The sequence below is a fragment of the Chrysochloris asiatica genome, unplaced genomic scaffold (genome assembly GCF_000296735.1).
Source record: "Chrysochloris asiatica unplaced genomic scaffold, ChrAsi1.0 scaffold00037, whole genome shotgun sequence".
In the NCBI taxonomy this organism is placed as follows: Eukaryota; Metazoa; Chordata; class Mammalia; order Afrosoricida; family Chrysochloridae; genus Chrysochloris; species Chrysochloris asiatica.
The window spans coordinates 1,805,568-1,827,720 of NW_006408555.1; the positions used below are offsets into that span (position 1 = coordinate 1,805,568).

The 22,153-nt window shown below is 53.9% G+C and overlaps 1 protein-coding gene across 1 annotated transcript in view; it reads right to left on the bottom strand.

The window, feature by feature from the left end:
* The window catches only part of JPH3 (junctophilin 3), a 51,144-nt gene that overhangs the window by 8,151 nt on the left and 20,840 nt on the right, over positions 1-22,153 (bottom strand). The window contains exon 3 of the mRNA XM_006860115.1: positions 933-1,057. Within this exon, the coding sequence (XP_006860177.1) occupies positions 933-1,057 (125 nt within the window). The remainder of the gene's footprint in view (positions 1-932; positions 1,058-22,153) is intronic.

Genomic DNA, 22,153 nt, shown 5'->3' on the forward strand with positions numbered 1-22,153 from the left:
AAAACACTCAACAAAATAGAAATTGAAGGGAAATTCCTCAACATAATAAATAGCATATATACAAAACCAACAGCCTACATTACTCTCAATGGAGAGAAATTGAAAGCCTTCCCTCTGCGAACAGGAACCAGACAAGGATGCCCTCTGTCACCGCTCCAATTCAAAATTGCTAGAAGTCTTAGCAAGAGCTATACGGCATGACAGGGAAATTAAAGATATCCAAATTGGCAAAGAGGAAATAAAACTCTAAGCTGGAGGCAAAGGCCCCCACAAAGGGCAGGGAAGACCACTCTGTGGTCAAGGATGCCCCCTCACAGACGAGGTCTCAGAGCACCCACGGGCAACTTCCAACCAATGTGGGTTCTTTACACCCTAGGGCCTGACCAAGCGCCAGGTTCTGCTTCTAAAGCCCAGGACCCCCTCCTCCATCTCCTGGGTGCCTGGAGTGGACTTTCCAACACAGATACACCCAGGGGCCAGGTAGACAGTGTGGGTGGGGACTCTAGACAACGTGACCTGTCCTTCCCAACACCACCCCAGACCCATCCAAGTGCCTGTTCATGGGAGCCATGACAGAGTCTCAGCCCCGTCCCCTGCTTCATCGATGTGGCAGCTGACTTGCAGTGGCTTCTGGTTCCTTCCACAGCTCTCAGGCCCAGGGCTGCACTACCCAACACTAGCCACAGGTTGTGGCTGACACGGAAATGCAGCTTCATTAATGGTGAGTCAAACAAAAGACTGTTCACCTTCCCCTTGTGGCTAGGAGCCTGGGTCGTGGACAGGGCGGACAGAAAGTTCCACAATGACGCTGGCAGGAAGCAGGGAGTGATGATGGCCCAGGAACAAGAAGAGTCCACGGCTCCGGGTGGTGGGAAGCGGGTGGGAAGTGCGTGCCCCCCAGGATGTGAGAGGGCCCCCCGGCACAGACTCACCGTTTTCTCTGTGCTGGGAGGAGGGGGAGAACTCTTTGGCGGTGATCCTGGCGATCCGAGCTTCCTCCTGAGCCTTCTGAGCAGCTGTGAGCGCCGACTCAGCCTTGGCCCGCGAGTGGGAGGTCCTGGGGGAGGGAGGGAGGACAGCGGGTGGACATCAGGACTCCTGATAACAGACCCGAGGGCAGGTCAACTTCAGGGGTACAGTCCATGCTCAGTGGCCAGCCCCCCAACTCAGCAGACCCAACTTGCAGGCTCGATGGAAACCCCCCAACCCTTGCTACATGGGAGCTGACCTCCCATCTGCTGAAGGGGACCTGCGGACAAGGAAAGGACCAAAGTGCAGACTGACCTCAGGGCCAGTCATGAGCAGGTGTTACTCAGAGTTCACCCCATCCAGGGGGTGGAGGGTGTGACCCATGGATACGAGGCCACTCATGGGGTCTCAAAGGCTCTGCCCCTTGGCCCACTGTGGAACCAGCTTGCATTATCGGTCCCAGCTGGGAACTCTTGGTGGACATCAGCCAAGATGCTCAGCTGGAACCTCTGGAAGGGTCAGACTGGTTCCCACCACACGCAGGACCCCCTCTCCAGCTGATGCTCTAGCCGGCCCTGCTCGTTCCCGGGGGACAGGAGGAGAGGCAAGGCTGTCCCCACCCTGAGTCACAAGTTTAGAGTCCAGCATCCATCACGGGCACTTGGACTCCTGGTCAGCCAGTGATCTGCCTTCCCACTTCACCTCAGCAGCACCTTCCCTGAAGTCGTGGGAACAATTCCCCCACCATTCCCGTGTGGACAGCAGGGCAGCCAGGGCAGGAGAGGCCTCAAGATCCTGCCACACCTGCTTCCTGTCAAGTCGAGCCCGGGACATGCACCTTGTGTGTTCATGGGGCACTGAAGAATGCGTGTCCCTACAAGTACCCCTTCCCGGGCCTGAGAGAATCCAGGCCCCAGATGGGCTCAGTGCTGGACCGTCCCACAACCCTGGCCAGCAGGCTCCAAACAAAACTAGCCTGACTGCTGGCTCATCGATTCCGACCCAGAGAGACCCTCGAGCACAGAGTCGATCCCTACAGCTCCCTGGGGCTGGCCTCTTTACAGAAAAACACAGCCTCATCTTTGTTGTGGACCATCTGCTGGGTTCAAACCACCAGCCTTTGGGTTGAGTGTGCTTTAACCACTGGGCCACTAGGGCCCCTTCCAGGAGATTCCAGAAGACATCAGATGCTTGCAGACAAACGAAGCTGCCAGACCGGAGTGGCCCTCAACACAGGCACATGCATCCCTCCTGCCTGCATGTCTGTCCTTCCCTCCCCGGAGGCTTACAGTCACCCCAGGTCCTGGGGAAACCAAGTCACAACAACCCACCCACTCCTAGGACAAGTGGGGCTCCTTTCCAAGCAGCCGAGATCATGACTCTGGAACCCAAGCTGCTCCCAGCCTGGAGCTGAAACCCACTAGGGAAACTGAGCATTCTTGTCAATCACCCTTTTGTCAAGGTGGACCCCTGCGCTGCATCCAGGATGGAGGAGGGCACCCACCCTCAGCCCCAGAAACTTGAGAGGTGGTGATGGCATCGTTGGGACTCAAGCCTTCCCAGGCCTGATGCTGGGCTCCAGGTGGCCAGCACACCCCGGCCAAGCAGAAGGCTCAGAGGGGCTTCCTCTACAGAAGTGGGCCCTCAGCCTCAGCCCCAGACCCTGCAGGCAGCTCTGAGCACACCGCCTGCTGACAAGATGGGCCTCGATCCGGAACGTTCTGGGTGTTTGTTTTGTAGGGCGAACAGCTTGGTTGAAATGCATTCACACACCACACAATTCACCCACTTACAGACGCCATTCAGATCTGTCCTGGTCAATGCTAGAACATTCCCGTCTCTCATGAGGAAACCCCCGCCTCCCCCAGCCTTGTCTGTCTGGACAGAATCAACATCGGCGACAGTGCGTTTCTGGATGGGTTCCCCCTTTTAAAACTGAGATGAGAATCACATCACATAAAGTGTGCACAGCGGGTTCACAGGGCTGTACCACAACCTCACAGCCTTCCAGAAGATTCCCATGACCGCCCAGGAAGCCCTCTCCCTCCCCAGGTCCTGCGGGATTTTGAAGGTGGAGGTAACCCTCTCTTCCTGTCCTCATGGGCTCCAGCTGCTCCCACTGTTCCTAGTGCAGACTGCCCTGACAGGAGAATCCTTTGTCTTGCTGGAAAGAAGGATGAACACAGCGCCCTCAGAGATCCACGGGCTCCTAGTCCACCGGCATGGGATGGTGGGCCATCACGGCCTGTGCTGGACAAACATGTGCTTCCCGGAAGCTGTGAGTCCTGGTGGTCAGACTTGAGGTCTGTGCTTTACACATGCAGGCCAGGCTTGGTCCTTCCAGTACATGTATGTCTTCAAAAGGTGAACTGCTTGTGCGGTGGTTTCACTTCACAAGGAAATCAAGGGCATGGCAACGTGAAGGAGCTGTTGTTTGAAGGGCCTCCAAAAGCCCCTGGATGCTGAGCTGACTCTGAGCCCCCTAGCGGCCAGGGCAAGAAAGGTCACAGCACGTTTTAGGTAAGATCAAACCATGGCTCCAGAGAGGGCCAGCCATTCTGGACCCTGGACTGAAGACTTCTCTGCTTTCCTCAGACGTTTCCTCGGAGCAGGATAGAAAGAGGGGCTGGAGGAGGCCATGTCCCCCCTAGACAGATCAAGAGGTGGGATACTGCTGCAGACCCATAGCCACCCTCTATAGGGTTTCCGAGGAGCAACTGGTGAGCTTGAACCGCCGACCATGAAGTTCAAATGACTTTGCCGTCCAGCTCAGTAGGTCTCAGCATTTCTCACTCTGTTGACAAATAAGGTGAACTTCACACCCAACGGGGTTTGGGGCCAGAAGAAGGAACCCATCCATGGAGATGGGGACCTATGTGTCTCAGCATGGACATGGCCGACGGAAGGGGCAGAAGCTGGGCAGGCCAGCTCGGGAACATGGAGGAGCTTTGGATGCTGCTGGGGGCAACGGGGAGCTATGGATGGTTGTGGAGGAACAGTTCGAGGCTTTGGGAGGAAGCGTGCAGCCTGCCACATGCCCGACCCTCCGGAAGAAAGAGTCACGGGGTCGACCAGCGAAACCCCGTCGGTCGGTCGGTCGGTCGGTCGGTCGGGACTCGTCGAGGGCCTCCTGTCTGGTTCGGTTTGGTTTCGGTTCCCACCACCCCCTTCTCTTCTCGTACCGGCTCCACGAACGACTATCTTTACTTACCCCGGATTTGCCTTGATCTTCTCCCTGCCGGCCCCGCCCTTCCGGTCTGGGGCTAAACTGCGCCTGCGCGCGGAGAAAGCTACTGGGAAATGTGGAGGCCACTGAGTCTGTGGTTTCTAACCTAGCGAGTTTAACTCCTCCAATTAGAGCGCTGTGAACGTCTGTCTGCGATCCAAGTGTCGGCCTGCGGCTACATTTGGGCACAAGTGTACCAGCCCACGCCTGGTTCTGCCCCGGTGCCCGCCTGTTCAGCACCTGCTCATTGGAACATGGACACCCTCCTCCTTGCCACATCTCTGCGCCATCACCACCCAAATGGGGGAGGGAAGACAAGATGACTGCCAGCTGGCCTGTCCACTCCCAGGGACACTGGGGTCAGGGCAGGTGACCAGCCTCAGGACATCTCAGCTCTGTTCTTGTGGCTGGAGGCTCTGCTACTGGCCATCCCCTAAGCTGGTGTGGTGGGCTGGGACTGGGGCTGGGGCAGGGACATGCCACTCCCTTCCCCACCAGATCTTGCTTTTCCTACTAAACAGGCCTTTGTGAGTATGAGTGTCTCCCAACAAGACCAAGTCCTCCTCCAGAAGGGGGCCGCCCCCTCCAGAAACCCTGAGCAGGACCCCCACCTCTCCTAATCACGCCCCCCCCCCCCCAGCGCCGGCGAGACATGGAAACTCCCTGAAGGGGCTACTATTTGGTTCCCACATTTTTGCTTAGTAAAAATACCGTACACATTAATTCACCAACATCATACATATATTTACATATATACGTTCACACTTATATAAAAAGAATATGCTATGCCAACCCCAAAATAAAGCAAATTAAGACAGTGCGGTTAACGTGGATGAGGACGTTCGGACGCTGCACGTGTTCTTTTAAAGGAACCCTGGTCCCAGGGGGTCCGGCCGCACTGGGTGGGTGAGCAGGGTGTCCGTTCCAGGCCGGCATGCATTGCGCACACACACTCCCTGCCCACCTGTCAGCTGGGCAGCACAGGAGGAGCACAGCTCCCTGGACTGAAGCCTGGTGAGGACGGACCAGCCGCAGCCCCAGCTCCTCTAAGCCTTGTTAGAAATGCAGGCCTGCGTCAGCCGCCTGCCCGTGAGGCCGCCATCTGGGGTTAAACTGCTCTGCAGGGGACTCTGGGATTTGCTCAAGGTGGGGACCACAGTGTCCATGGGTGGTGTGTATGGACACTGCTCTTCACCCCCAGGAAGAGCTGCCCTGCTGATGACCCCTCCAGCCTGCCTCGAGTCTCCATCACTCTACATCCACATGCACACAACTGTCTGCATCCTCGGTTCTCCATCTTCCTAACATAGGGCTCGCTTCCCACTGGCATCACCCCAGACCCCTGTTCTCCCCATCTGCTATGAAGGCCACCTGTACAATGCTGTCCACAGACCCCCGCATGTAGTCTTCAGGCTCCACCAGACCCACACCTCTCTGGTTCAGCGCACGACTCAATCGCGAGCCCCCTCTCCCTAAAGAGGCCGGAATGAACAAGGAAACAGGCCCTACCAAGGGGCTCACCGCACACAGTGGAAAGCCACAAAAAGGGCCAGCGATACTCTGTCTGCAGACACAGAACCCAACTCCAGACGGAAGTCAAGGTTACGGGGACAGTCATGGCTAGACCCCAGCTCATCCAGCCTCGAACCTCTGCCTCCTCTCCCACTTGCTTTTCTTCTTTCTCTCTATCTAACTCTCTCCACAGTCTCTGTCTCCATTGTTGTTTTTGCTCTCGACTCATTTGAGATAAAATCACATACCAATAGAGGGGCTTCAAAAATTGGTGGAGAGCAATCCATAATCTCTTCATTCCATCTGGCCACAAACTTTCTGAAGGTCCCTCAAATCAACCCCCATTTAAAATCTGTAAGTGGGCGGTTTCTAGTGCATTCTGAGAGCCGTGAGACCACAGCCACCAGCTAGTTTCAGACCTTATATCCCCCCCAACTCAACCTCCCCCCACCCCCCGCAACTCTGCCCCTCCATCAGCCCCCTGACTGTGCCCTCAAGTCTCAGTGTCCCTGCGGGTAAAACGGAGACAGCAGTTCCGGCTTCTCCGAGGACAGATGAGATGACTGGCGTTAAGCACTTGGCAGGGTGCCCAGCACAGCATGGCGCCCTGATCCAGAGCCCCTGAGGTATGGGGGTGGGAAAGAGATGACTTTAGAGGAAGTGAAGGGGCCACTCAGACCTGGGCTCCCACCCTGTGTAACCAGGCTTCCCCCCACCCCACAGGGGACTCCTCAGGACAGGATGTCATGCCCTGGACCAGAAACAGGGCTTCCAAGAGGCTCCTTCCAACTCCAGGCCTCACTGAGAACACGCATCTCCACCCAGATAGATGATGGAATCAAATCTACATTGTGTAACAAGACCCCCTCAGGTGGTCCTTACGTATCCATAAAACCTCTAAAATCCCCTGGGCATCTGTAAGAATGGCCTACAAAATGTCCAGCTCTTCTGGCTCAGGGAGAAGGAGGTGTCTGTTCATAGAAGTAAGGGTGCACCCTCCTGCCACCCCATTCCAGAATTGAGCTTTACAAAGCTTTCCCTCACCATAGCCATTCTCCTTCATAAACCAGCATCTCAAAGCTCCTGTCCTCTCCTCTCCTCAGTGAAAACCTGCCATTCTCAGCAAAGAACCTGACATTGGGCATCATTTTCCCCGGGGTTGAGGGCTGCTCCTTGTGCCCAAGCTCCTGTTGGTAAAGCAGGCCTTTGCTCCAGAACGGTAGATCAAACTCGGGGTGTTGTAGGCATGTTAACAGGGTGGGTCGTCAGGAAGGCTTCAGAATTAACATGGTAATAGATGGTTGTCGATGTGTACCATCGAGTCAGTTCCGATGCATAGCGACCCTGTCTAGGGTTTGAACCACCAGCCTCGAGGTTCAAACTGACCTTGCTGTCCAGTGTATTAGCCTGCTATGTCACATCAGGGCTCCAGCGGTCAGGTAGAAGTTCGGTTTACACTACTGTGGTCTAGTCAAAGGAGTCTTGGTCGTGCTGTGTGTTAGGTGTTGGACTGCTAACTGCAAGGTCAGCGGTTCAAACCCATCAGTTGCTCCATTAAAGAAAAATAAGACAGTCTCAGAAACCCTCTGTTCTATAGGGTTACTGTGAGTTGGCACTGACTCAGTGGCAGAGGGCGGAGGTCTGTTCAGTGTTGTCGTAACTGTTGTTAAGTATCATAGAGTTGGTTCTGGCTCAGTGATCAACAGCATGATGAAAAAGTCTGAAGTGTTGAGACAGGAAGCAAGGGCACGCTGTTGGAACAATGATCCTGACAGAGATGCTTGATGCAGGGGCCGCCGACCTTCCATTTGTAAGAAAGAAGTGAAGTGTCTGCCAAGTGTAGACGTGCAATGACCCCACTTCCAACTAGTGAGCCCACCTCTCTGTGAAGACTCAAGTCAGGTGTCCCCTCCCCCACAAGTCTTCATAACCCCCACCCCCAGAGGAGGCCAGGACCCCTCCTGGGAGCTCCCCACCGCAGTAGGGTCTCTCAAAGGACGCAGGGCTGTACTTCCTTTGCATGACCACCAGTGTGGGGTTGAAGGACGAACTAAGGGTCTTGGGGGTGAAATGTGTAGCTGGGGTCGGGGGTCCCTTGAAGAATGGCCGACAAGGAAAGTCAGAATTGAGGGAAACACAACTGAGGGACTTGGTGATATTCGTGCAGAGTTCTTCCTATCCAGTGCCATTAACCCTTTGTGCATTATTAAATCCCCGCTGAGGAGTTGCAGAGACTGTCTCCAGGGGGATCTCTGTTCATCGCGATGAGTGACCAACCGGTAAATGGACACAAGATCACACTTGCCAGGAAGTGAACGAACACATCCCATCTGACTTCCAGGGAATCACGGTCCACCCGGCTGCCCACCACTAGCTGTGACCTGAGTATGAAGGAAGGACAACGCTGTCACCTCTTCCTGGCACCGCGCCACGGGCCTCCCAGAAACTGTGCAGTCTTATTTCCCGAGAGCTAGCCAGGTGCACAAGGAGCTCTGGTATCGTAGTGGTTACGAATCGTGCTGCTAACCCCAAGGTCAGCAGTTCGAAACTACCAGCTGTTCCGCAGAAGAAAGATGAGACTTTCTGCTCCTGTAAAGATTTACAGCCTCGGAAACCCCGTGCAGGGTCACTATGAGTTGGAACCGACTCCACGGCACTTAACAACCACAACAACAAGCCAGGTGCACACTCCCAGGTATCTGATGGGCAGGAGACACTTCAGACACTGATTTCCCAGTCGGCCTCCCTGTGACTGTGAGGTCGGCCATATTTCCATTTTGCAGAAGAGAAAACTCGAGGCTAGAGAGGTTTAGCAACTTGCAAGAATGGTGGCATCAGGCTGCGGGGGAACTCTGACAGACCTGCCGGGACCAGCTTCCACCTTCATGGGCAGCAGCCCGGGAAGCCCTTCTTGCTTCTTGGGGTCCCAGCTCCTCCAGACTGCACTCCTTCCCTCACACCCCGTCTTCTCTCTTCACCTGTATCACCATTTTCTCAGGGAGAGCAGAGAGACGGGGCAGGACACGGAGGGGCTGGGACTCCAGCTGGGGACGAGGCGACAACATGTTTGCAGGCCGACGGGGCAGACCTAGTGGAGAGGTAACTACAGCGATGCTGAGGGGCTGACTCCTCACGTGGCCCATTTCCCAGATGAGAAAACCGAGGCTACAGAAGTGAACGGGCCACACACCTAGGGGCATGCCCAGATTCAGGGCATCTCTGCCGGCTGTCGTCAATGGTACAGTGGCCTCTTCCTGCTTGGAAAGCAGGCTGTTTTGTCTTTCTCAGGACTGGGAGGATCTTCATATGTGACAGAAGGTACACTTTCTCTCCTTTCCACGAGCATGGCTGCTTTTCTTGAGGCCTTGGTCAGAGCCGATCGCTGGCCAGTGTTGGGGTGTTCAGATGGAGTCCTGTCCCTGAGCTCCATTTCCGACCACTCGACTGAGGAGATGAGAGCAGCCCACCCCAGAGCAAGTTTCTCCTCCTTGGATGCGGTTACCAAGGCAACCCCCACCTCTCGAAAGGAGGCGGCAGGATGGAGGGACCCACGCCCAGGACTGGGAGTGCAGCAGGCTTCCCATCCCCCTCTCAGCAGATTTCCACAACCTGCCGGCCTTCCAGAAGATTCCCTGGGCCCTGCTGCCTAGCACCAGTCAACAAGGACAGGAAGGACCCAGTTCATCCATCTCTCCTGATCTCCAGCCCAGGAACAAAGAGCGACTAGGAGCTGTTGGCGAGTTCCCAGAGGGCTGGCAGTGTAAGTCTACCAGAAGCACCTTGGAAGAAAGGCCTGGTGAGCTTAGTCCTGAAAAGTCAGCCACTGAGAACCCTAATGGAACACAGTTCTCTGACCCATGTGTGGGTACCATGAGTCAGAGCTGACACCATGGCAACCGGTTTTAAGGCACATGTATACATGTCTTAGTTCTTCCATGTAAATGGCATCATACTCTCTGTACTTTTCCTGACGTCATGGACACCTGTTTGCCACATCAGTAAGACCTCTCGTGTTCTTTTTCCTGCCCGCATATTATCCCACAATGGACAAGCCTTGTTTCCCACATACTCACAAGCACACTGGAAAGTTCAGACACCGATGTTGAGACACTGTCGTAATCTCTTAGATTAAGAGAAATACCACGAGTGGGTGGATTTAATGAATAGAAATTGATTTTCTTCCAGTTCAGGAGGTGAGCAGTTGGGATTCTGGAGTTGGCCCGGAGGAAGGCTCTCTCTGTGGGCTCAGAAGGGGATGGTCCTGCTCTCTTCTCTGCTTCTCGGCTCTTGGGTGACCTGACCGCCACGTGACATTCATCTATCCCAGGTTTTTTTCTTGTTTCCTCATGGAAACTGGTGTTTGCTAGCTCCACAGTGATGGGTTTAAAGCACACTCTATACTAGTGTGGCTTCATGAACACACCAAAGAGAACCTACTGCCAGGCAGGGTCATAGTCACACATACAGGAGCTAGGATTGACGACAAAGAGCTGAGGGGGCACACAATGCAGCCCCAAACACACAGCTCACACTCTGTCCCTGTCAGCAAACAGAGTCCCTTGAAATGGGGGTACAGGCTACATATACTGCGTAACAACCACATCTCTTGACCAACAGATGGACATGCCTGACTCAAAGATGGCAGCCAACTGCCCCACTCTCCCCCATCCTGCCACTAATCCAGGCTCCAGAAGGGGCTCCCCACACCTCTTCCATGCCTCCCGTTTCAGAGCTGCGGCTCATACAACATGGTTCCACTCAAATACCAGAAATCCACGTATATGTATATTCCAATTTCACTGTCGGCCAGGATGAACCAGTTCAAACGGGTCCACACTCAGCTCTAGAGGGAGGACGCGTCAGCTGATCCTGCCTCTTTCAACTTCCCTTCCTCAGTTTCTTGGTGGCCTCCACATGGCCCCCCCATCTTTCTCCCATTCACTTCCTGCTGTGCCTAATTAGCTTTTTCTGCCTTTAAGGTGAAGGGTTGAAGACACACCCTGCCCTGATATGACCATATTAACATAACAAAGAAAGCCCTCTTCCCAGATGAGATTAGCAAGCATTTGAGGGACACCATTCACCATAATGGGAGTCCTGATGTAGCACTGTAGGATTAGGTCAATTTGAATTGCATGGTGGCATTTCAAGCCCATTAGCAGATCCTCAGAAACCCTATACAGACTTGATGGCACAAACACCAATTCACCACCATTTCCCCTAATATTTTGCAGTTCCTCTTCTATCAATTCATTGCTGGACAGTTCTTCACTGGACTCTGTGCATCTTCTCCTGACCTCGCGCATACTCTCCTCCCCGACCCTGAATAGACCCCTCAGCAGCCCCATGATGGTTGGAATCATGGCTACCGAGGACAGCAAACAGAGCCGCCTTCTTCCACCATATCCGTGTGCCATTGGACCTGCTGGATTCCGATTCCCAGGGTTGTTGTAGGACAGGGTGGAACTGCTCCGAGAGCGCTACAGGGCGTAGTCCTAACTGGAGCAGACTTACTTCCCATCTCTCTCCCGCCGCGACCCCAGGCCTCCTTCCCACCATCGAGTTGGTTCCGACGTCATTGTGTAGAGCATTTCTTTGACTGTAGTCTTATGGGAACAGAAAGCCGTCTGTGGAGTGGCTGGTGTATTTGAACTTCTGATCTTGCGGTCAGCCGCCCAACGCATAACCCACTATGCCACCAGAGCTCTTTCCCCACCATATTGTTGTTAAGTGCCGTCCAATTGGTTCCAACTCATAGGTTTTCAGTGGAGCTGCTGGTGGGTTTGAACCGCCGACCTTGTGTTTAGCAATCCATTCCCAGGGCTCCGTCCCACCGTTGTTGTTGTTGTTGTTGTTAAGTGCCGTCGAGTCGGTTCCGACCCATAGCGACCCTGTACAGGGTTTCCGAGGATGTAAATCTTTACAGGAGTAGAAAGCCTCATCTTTCTCCCGCGGAGCAGCTGGTAGTTTCGAACCGCTGACCTTAAGGTTCGCAGCCCGATTCGTAACTGCTACACTACCAGAGCTCCGTCCCACCGTAGTACAAGGTAAAAACTCACTGCTGGCAGAGGAGCCACACTCCACTGAGTGTCCACTGTGCTCTGCACTCAGAATTTCACCCTCCCCAAAACTCCCTAGAGGCCTTTCGTTCCCTGTTCACAGGTGGGACAGCTGAGGCCCACGGAGCACAGAAGCGACCTTTCTCATCCCCAGCTAGCCTGGGACCAGCGTAACTCCAGAGAGGAAATCCCTGAAGGCCCAGGGCCTTCTTGTTTCTGGGGGGAGGGGGGGTGGCAGTGTACCCCAGTTGCCATAACAACCCACAGGGCTCCTGGCTCATTAAAAACTCGAGTCCCCTAAAGAGTTGACTTTCAACAGTTCTTCCCTTCTTCCCGCCGCCTCCCCTCACCTTCAGGCAGCAGGGCTATGTTTAGAGCGGGCGCCCCCTCTTCTCCTCCCTCGCCCCACACCCCGAGCCCCCACACACCAGAAATAGCAGGCCCACAGCCACCCTGAGAGTAGCCTAGATACCCACTGAACAAGTCAAAAGAGCCGGCTAATTTGGGTGCTGCATGGAGCCGACAGGCTGGCACACAGACCCGGGCCAGCCCTTCATCATACGTGTGCGCTGGAGGGGGGCCAGGGCCCGAGCAGCAACGTGCCCAAAGACAGTAGCCACTGACCCACGCTGCAGACACGAGCTGTTTGGGTACAGAGGGCTGCTGGCTGGGAGAGACCACACTGTGGATGGGCTATGTGTGTACTTAAACCCAGCTTTAGAAGGGAAGAGCTATCTCCCCAACTGAAGGTCAAGCTCTGAAAGAAGCAGTTAAAAAAATAAATAGGTCTCCACGGTTACCTGGATTGAGCCCAGAGATGGCAGCCTCCTCAGGGCCCCGGGAAGGAAGAAATTCTCCAGGAACTGGGTGCCTGATGGAGTGGTACCATCCTGGGCAGAGCTAAGGCACGTGGAAGGTTCTGGGCCTCTCATTGGTGGTGGTGGTGGGGAAGATGTTGGTGATCGGTGTTACAACTGTAACCATCAGGACCAGCTTCTAATTTGTGGGGTGTCCAGCGCAAAATCAGCAGGTGCTTAAGGGCTCAGCTACTGATAGGTTGGGTATTTGAGTTTACCCAGACGTGCCTCGAGAGAAAGGTCTGGCCACCTACTTCCCCAAAACCAGCCTCTGAGAACCAGGCAGGCAGGGCACGGTTCTACTCTGACCCACACGGGCTCGACATGAGTCAGGACTGATTCAATGGTAACTGGGAAATCAAGTCTCCGACTCACACAGCCCCACCCCCCACCAGGCCTGAGCAAGCTCAGAGTCAGGAGAGGGCAGGAGCTCAGTCACCCATTCACTGTGCAGCTTGTGGGGAGAGGCACACATAGCTGACCCTAACTCCAGGCCCCGGGGTCCCAACTGGGGACAGAAGGCAATGGTGGGACTCAGGTCTCCCTCCACCCACACAACCCTGGATGAAATGTGGCCATGGCTGTGGGGCAGTGAGTCCAGGTGTGTGTGTGTGTGCCATGGAATGGGGAACAGGAGACTGACTGAGCATCGAAACTCTGAGTCCCCCCCATACTCCCCCAGTGCTCTACGGCCCCGGCAGATATCACAGCACACAAGTCCAAAGATGACACTTAGAAATGTCAAGGCAGTGGCCACAGTATACTGGACCCCTCTGCAGGCCCTTCTGACCGTAGGGCCTCGTGACAGGTGGTCTTCCCCTCCAAAGTCTCAGGTTTCCGTAGGAGTACTGCCCCTCAGCCTACAGCCAGGCACTCCCCGGAACCCTGCACTCGGACGTGCCTGCTCCAACTCCGGGCGATATACAGCGTCTTCTCGGAGAGGCTGGGAGAAGCTTCCTTGCTAAATTTCAGTTCTCCGAAGGCAAGCTGCAGTGAGCTTAACCTCGTGGGACCTCGAGAAGGTTTAATGAGATGTTAGAAAAAATCAGGAGCTCCTTAGAGAGCACGTCGTGGGGCACGTAAGGTAGGAGGGGCGCTGCTGTCTGAAAACAGAAGAGAGGCCACAAGCCAAAGAATGCACGCACGTCCAGAAGTTGGAAAGGCAAGAGGAAGGGTTCTCTCCTGAATCCCCCTGAAAGAACCATCCCAACTGACAAATGATTTTAGTCCAGTGGGGCTCGGGACCTCCAAAACTGTCAGCGAACAAGCCACTTAAGTAGTTACCGCAGCGGCCAATGCTCAGAGCCTGCGCATGCTCAGAGCCTGGTGGTATTGGAAGGAGGAGGGTGTGATCCTGGCTACGGGGCCGTCTGGTGCCAGCGAGCCGGTGGGATGGACTTGAAGAACTCTGAGTCAGAACCCCCAGGGACCCGCAGGACTAGACTGTGGACTGAGAAAGCTGCCGTGATGGGTTGAAATGTACCCCAAATCGGAAGTACTGAAGTCCTACGCCCCCAGTAAACATGGCCTTGTTTGGAAATGGCGTCTTTGCATATGTTACCGGATGGCTGATGTGCTCAGCTGCTCACTGCAGTCTGGTGGTTCAATTCTACCTTAAGGCGCCTTGAAACAAAGGGTCTGGCAATCCACTTCTGAAAAGTCACCAAGAAGCATATGGGGGCACCGTGCTCCCGTGACACACACAGGGTCTCCATGAGCCACAGTCGAATCGACGCCGACTGGGTTTACTGCCGACGCGATCTGTTAACAGGAGGTCTTGGGTCTCCCTCACAATCTGGCTGATGTCCTATCAAAAGTGGAGAAGACACCGAGGAAGATTCAGCTACAAGCAGGGACTGCCTAGAGCCACAGAAGCCAGAACAGGCAAGGAAGGATCCTCCCCTAGAAACCTCGGAGGAAGCACGCCCCACCTCGGGCACTGTGAGTTCAGATCCAGACCTGAGTGAGGACACATTTCTGTGCCGCACAACCGCTCAATCTGTGGCATCTGCTAAAGCAGCACACACAGCTCCACAGATACTGACACAAAATGCTACAGGCTGCAAGGACCAGGGGTGGCGATCAACTCGTTCTGCCAAACGGTAACTCAATGAGAAAACATGTTCTCTGAGTCCAAGAGGACCCCCAGGTACGGCTGAGGGTGGATGGAAGACATCACTGATCAATCAAGCTCACTTCTTCACTGAGCACAGACTGAGCCTCAGAATCCTTCTTAACCCAACGCCCTAGGCAGCTAATACCAATGGATTCAAATGGCAGTAAGCCTGTCTCCCCAGAAAGCACTGCCCAGGAGTTAGTCCAAACAAGCGCTGGGCTCCAGACGCAGAGGCGGCTGTCTCAGGGGCTGTGCTGTGGGTGCCCCCAGCTGGGCTTCAAAGGCCCCCACCACACAAGATAAGCAAGGTCACAGCAGCTGGGCACCCCGCCAAGAGACTGCCTCCTTCCCCACTTCATGTAATTACCGCTCAAGGCGCCAGCCAGTCATGCCGCCCGCTGGGTAAATAACTAACCAGGGGACCACTGGGCTGGAAGGTGAGGAAATGCGGGCTGTGAGGGCCCAGGGCCTGGTGCCCGTGCCTGCAAGTCCCTGGCAGCCTGGGAGCAGGTGGCTCTGGGGGTAGAGGTGGGGGGCTTAGGAAGTGGCAGCCGGCTTCTCTGGCACAGAGGGTCATTCTTCCCATACCACCTGCCAGGAGTACTCAGGCTGCGGCATTCCAGCTGCCCACACCTGGCAGGCACCTGGGTCCTCTCTTCACTGCCCACCCCTCTAGAAGCCCGGGGGGCGGGTGGGTTCTTGGCCACCTGGGCTTCTGTCATGGTGGAGAAGGGGGCGTAGCGAGGGAGAGAGGAGAGGAGAATGCCATCTAGGAAACTTTGTGTAAAATAATCAAATGCAGTCTGAATGTAATGGAGCCTCTTATTCCAACAGCCAACATGAGGGAGAGGACACCCCTGAACAGATTGTCCCAAAGCACAGTGGCTCCCCCTGGGTGGGGGCCGGAGGTAGTTTTAACCTGGTTCTTTAGTCCAATAGAAAAAAACATAACTGCCAAAATTTGATTTCGACACATAAGATTTCTGAGACTATAAATTTTTATGAGAGCAGATTGCATCATCTTTCTCCTGAGGACTGGGTGGTCAGTTTGAACTGCTGACCTTGTGGTTAGCAGCCCAACCCCTAACTTACAGTTAAAGAGGAAGAGAATAGTCACTCCCAGAGGGAGAGGAGGATCAGGCACAAGCAGAGAGGGCAAGGCAAGCCCCCACCCACCCCCCGGTGGCTGGGGGGCTGGGGGGGAAACTTGTTCTGGAGTCTCGGGCCCACCTGCCAGCCTCCGCCTCCTCCGGCACCAGTTGCCTCTCTGGGTGAATGCCCAGCACTTGGGGATAAGGCCACTTTCCCCAGAAAGGGCTGCTGGCCTCGCTCCAAACAGTAGAACCCATTGGCCCTGGAGACGAGCAAACACAGGGCAGGGACCCCCACTCTTGGGAACTCTGGGGGTGGACTTAGCCACCTCGAGAGAACTCCCTGAGACTGGCCTGTGTTGGGGTCCCCAGGGCAGATCTGGTGGGGGCTGCTATGTATCAGTAATGCTGGGAAAGCTGCTATAACAGGAAGCCCCACCATGTGTAGTGTATATCCAGGCTCCCTCCTAGTGCACAGACATTTGGAAACAGTGGGCCACTGACCACATAGAGGACACTCACTGGCCGTAAGCAGCGGTCATCGGGACGAGTGGCCCTGGTAGCGCAGTGGGTTAAGTCGGTTGTTTTAACCACAGCTGCTAAACAAGAGAAAGATGCCATCCGCTTCCGTAAACATTTACCACCAGGGAAACCCGATGTGACAGTCCAGTTCTACTCTATCCTACCGGGTCACTATGAGTCGGAACCGACTGAGTGGCAGTGGGTTTGGTTTGAGCAGTGCAAACAATGAATGCACTCCGCTGTGGACCAAAAGGTTTGAATCCACCCACGGGTGCCTTGGAGGAAAGACCTGGCCATCTACAAGAGAGCTGCAGAAAGCTCATGGCAAAATGGACTTAGAGGATCTGCAAACCTTCACTGTTCCACCCTGATGGGCAGGGGTGCTGTGAGTCAGCACGGATGCCATGGTAACTGAGGCTAGGGGCCATCAATCGCTCTACACTCTCTAGGACGTATTCTTGAAAATACAATAAAATAACATAGCATCTAAATCTAAGAAGCTTCTTGATCTAATGACCAAATCCCGAAACAAAGGAGACACAGGAGCTGAGGAAACCTACCTGGGAATTCTCAGAAAATGCAGATTCTGGGGTACCCAATAGGATGGACTGCTTAGCTCCTCAACAAACACATTTCAAAGGAAAAATGGGAAGGAGTAGAGGGGAAGACCTAAAGGTGCAGGAGACTGAGAGACAGACACGGACCAATCCAGTGCCTTCATCTGTTTTAGTCCCGATCTAACAAGTAAGCTCATTGGACAATGAGGCAGCTGGGGAATGTGTGTCCAGGCGCAAAGCTAGTGGGGAGCAGTAACCCCAGGCTTCGTGATGCTCCAACATTCGTTAGTGGATTTTTGAGGAGGGATTCCATGGTGGTGATGTGCTTGGTAGATGGACTAGCACTGGAATGTAGTGTGGGGTGCCCACCTGGAGTTGGTGTCTGCCTTCTTCAGGTGCTAAAGCTCACACAGTTGATCCGTCTCCAGGTGGGGAAATTGAGGTTGGCTCTAAGGCCTACCAATCCTCACCCCCCCCACCACCCGCGGCCCTTGGGAGCCATGTAACGGGGAGGTCAGGCAGGAGTCAGCAAAGACCATGCGTCCTGAAAGTGTTGCTACTGCCCCAGTACGTGGGAGTGCTGAGGATCCCTGGTGGCACAGTGGTTAAGCACTCCACTGCCAACCACAGAGTCGATGGTTCAAAGCCACCAGCCGCTCCAAGGTAGAAAGATGTGTCCGTCTTCATCCACAAAGATGACACCCTTGAACACCTTTCAGGGGCAGGGTGCTCTGCATTCTTTTGAGAACAGTGGGTTTTGAATTGGGGGGCACTGGACGAGTTCAGGAAGGGGTCAGGTCCCAAGGGACCCTGGCGTGGGAGGGCCCTGCAGTGCTTCCCTCTCAGAAGAGGAGTTTCTGGGGATCTCAGGGCTGGAGGGACCGTGTCTCCCAGGTGATGGCTACAAAAGCGGCAGGTCCTCCCAGGGGCCAGACATGGAGCTTTGTCCCCAGAGCCAGCCTCTCCTACAGTGTGAAGGTTAAGGGCTTGGAGCTGGGGAGAGGCCGATGCAGGGGCCCATCTACCAACCTTGCTCACAGCCCAGAGCACCTTACAACAGGACACCGCTGCCTTCAGAGAGCTCACAGGCTCCAACCATAAATATATTCAGGATGGAGCCCAAACCAGACCCACGACCTCCAGCTCGATTCCAACTCACAGCAACACTGTAAGTTTCCCAGACTGTCTCATCATTCTCCTGTGGAGTAGGTGGTTGGGTTTGAACCACTGATCTTGTAATTAACAACTCATCACTTAACCCACAGCATTACTAGGGCTCCTTATTATGGAACAGGAAACTAATATTTGTTAAAATCCCCAACTGTGGGCGTTTCTCCAAAGAAAGTATGCACCTGGCCGACCAGCTGCTGGTAAAACCCTCAAAGAGCTGTCACATCACACCTGCCAAGAGGCCAACAAGGTAGTCGCATGTGTTGGTGAGAACATGGAGAACCTAGGCCCTCATCCGCTGCTGGCGTGACTGCTTCCTTGTCGGTAGCTCCTGGTGTCTTGGTTCCTCGGCCATCCTCACAGAGGACCTGTCTTGCCCAGTTTGTGTTTTTGTCTGTATCCAAGCTGCTGTCTTGATAACGCAGAAGTAATTAGGGCTAGGACCCAGCCTACACTGATGTGGCCTCATTAGCATAACAGACCATAATTGTCCACATGCTGCCATGGCGTCATTCTCCTAGCAACCCTGTCAGACAGACTAGAGCTGCTCTCTGGGGTTTCCAAGACTAAATCATTGCAGGAGCAGCCGGCCTCCTGTTTCTCCCAAGGTTCAAACTGCTGACCCTGCAGTTAGCAGCCTAATGCTCAGCCCACTGTACAATCAGGACCCCTAATCCACGGGGAGACGGCTGAGGGTTCCATTGCACTCAGCAAAAAGACACGAACTCACCTTCATAGCTCAATTTTCAGCCAAACAATTGTTGCTGTTTTTGTTAGGTGGTGTTCAGTTTATTCCGACTCATAGCAACCGCGTGCACAACAGAAGGAAACTCAGCCTGGTCCCGCGCCAACCTCATTACTTCTTGTTACACTTGAGCCCATTGCTGACACCACTGTGCCAATCCATCTCGTTGGGGGGGGGGGGTCTTCCTCTTTTTTGCAGACCCTCCACTTTACCAAGCATGATGTCCCTCTCCAGTGACTGGTCCCTCCTGATACCATGTCCCAAGTATGAGAGATGAAGTCTGGCCATCCTGGCTTCTAAGGAGCATTCTAGCTGTACTTCCAACACAGATTTGTTTGTTCCTCTGGTACTCCATGGTACTTTTAATATTCTTGCCAACACCGTAACTCAAAGGCATCAATTCTTCTACGACCCTCCTTATTCACTGTCCAGCTTTCACATCCATATGAGGTTATTGGAAACACCATGGCTTGGGTCAGGCGCACCTTAGTCCTCAAGCTGACATCTTTGCTCTTCAACACTTTAAAGAGATCTTGTGCAGCCAATTTGCCCAATGCAATATGTCATTTGACTTTTTGACTGCTGCTTCCATGAGTGTTGATTGTGAATCCAAGAAAAATGAAGCCTTTGACAACTTCAGTGTTTTCTGCATTTATCATGATATATTTATTGATCCAGTCATAAGCATTTTTGTTTTCTTTACATTGAGGTGCAACCTATACTGAAGACTGTGCTCTTTGATCTTCATCAGTAGGTATTTTAAGTCCTCTTCACTTTCAGCAAGCAAGGTTGTAGTATCTGCATATTGCAGGTTGTTCATGAGTCTTCCTCTAATCCTGATACAAAGTTTTTCTTCTTATAATCCAGCTTCTTGGATTATTTGCTCAGTTTACAGATTGAATAAGTAAGGTGAAAGAATACGGCCCTGGTGCACACCTTTCCTGATTTGAAACCACTCAATGTTCCCATGTTTTATTCGAACAACTGTCTCTTAGTCTGTGTCCAGGTTCCTCACGAGCCAAACAAAGAGGGCTATATGGGGAACCAGAACTCCATGAGATATGTGCACCTTCAAATAATAAGCCCCCTTGAGATGAAAGAAAAGGAAAAGGGCGGCATTTGCTCAAGGAGAAAGTCCAGAGTCTGGAAGGGTTAGGGAAGAAAGAGGCACAGGAACAGGAACACAGGGAGGAAGTGGGAGGAGGGATACGGCTCTGTGAGGACCGTGCTCAGTGAGAAGAAACCAACCGCATACGAATTGTTGAATGGGAAATGGATCTGCTGTGGAAACCTTCACCCAATTCCAGATGAAAAACTATTTAATTAAAAAAAAAAGTCAGGGATGCTGAGATCATGCACATGCTTGAGACCCAAGACCACAAAAGAACCCAAGAATGTACAGAGGCGGACAGGGACCGGGCGCTGGAACAAGCAGGTGAATAGTATGTTCTGAACAGCTCTGTAGAAGGTAGGCCTGAACCCCGAGGCAGGGAGCTGTGATTTACAGAGGGGCTGCTCCGCGGGAGAAAGATGAGGCTTTCTACTCCCGTAAAGATTTACACCCTCGGAAACCCTGTACAGGGTCGCTATGGGTCGGAACCGACTCTACGGCACTTAACAACAACAACAAGGCAGTCAAGGTATCAAAGGCAAGGGGACTCGGTACGGGGACAGGGGTCAGGAGTGTTCCAAGAGGACCAATGTCCAACATCGCTGGAACCCATGGCAAGTGCAGCCCAACTTTCTCACTGCAAGAAATACTGAGCACTGTACCACTCAGCCACTGCCAGACACTGCTGCGTATTAACCGCTCTCCAAACAAGGTGGCCTAGGACGACGACGGCCTATTCTCTCTGCTGAGTGGGGTCTCTCCCATGCAGGGACCAGACAGCTGCTCCGACTTTGATGTCCTGGTATGGGCAGAAGTACAGCAGGGCCCATGAAAGCACACCAGGTATCCTGGGACAAGGCTTGAACCCGCACTCCTGCCCTTTCCCATCACCCAAACAATCTGCAAGTCCTGGGGTGCAGGGAGGGGGCACAAGGAGGGGAGAAGAGGTCTGGCCCAGAGGGTGTCTCCTACACGTACCCACCTGAAGAGACTAAACACTCAGTTCGGGCAGTGCTTTGTTGAGCTTGATCACCACCCAGAGGGCACTGTCTCTGTCCCCAGGAGGCAGGTGGGGAGAAACTGAGGCTTGGTGATGTGGTGATGATAAGCAGTCAAGGACAGGCATGTTCCCCACCTGTTCCATCACACCACAGGATGCAGGGACCCACCCTCCCAGCAGGGACAGTACTCTATACCAGGACCAACCAGTTGCTTAAACTGTAAACCTTCAGAAATACATAACCCATGTCGTAAAGACGCCAAGTCTCATGTAAAGACATGGCTGCTCAGGCCCTTTCCTGGGAGCAGGTGTGGCACCTGAGGGCTTCTGGAACAAGAAAGGGGTCGCCATGAATGGGAGAATGGACCGGGCAGCAAGTACCAATCATGGACATGGTGAGGGGACTCTGCTAGTGTGAGGAAAGGAAGGATTGTGAGATGGGAAGTCAGCCTGGGTCACCTAGCTGAGCCCAGTGGTATCATCACAAGGGTCATTATAAAAGGGGAGATGGAAGTGGAGGAAGGAGAACCAATGGCTTTGAAGATGAAGGAGGGGCCTTGAACCAAGGAAGGAGGGTGCTTCTAGAAGCTGGGAATGGATCCTGGAGACCCCAGAGGGAACCCATCCCGTGAGACCCCTGTTAGACATCTGACCCCTAGAAAAGGAAGACAATTAAGATTTTGTTTTAAGCCTCGAAGTCAATGACCACTTGTTACAGGAGCCCCGTGGCTTGGTACTCACTGAGACACCACTGTGGTTAGGTGAGTAGCCCCTCTGCTCCCTTCCCTCCGTTTCTGGGACCCCGTGGTGGGGGGCTGGAGGCAGGACCCCCACACATGCAGCATGAGAGGCTCCAGGCTCCCCGAATCAACTGCTTTACAAGACCCCTGAGAAAGGTGTACACCCATTCTCACTACAGCACTCCTCACAACAGCCAAATGGTCTGCACAACTAGCAAACCATTACCACGTCCACGTGCAGTCTGACAGGTGAACACACCTCGGGCAGAGAAAAATGAAGTCCTAGTGCACCGCACAACATGCATGAACCATGACAACATTGTGCTGAGAGACACCAGTCAGTCTAAATGTTGTACGATGTCACATATGTGAAACAGGGAGCAGGCATGAAGTTACTGCCCAGGCTGAGATGTCATGTTGTTGATAAGTGCCATTGATGGGGGAGGTGGGTAAGGGGGATGGGGAGGTGGGTAAGGGG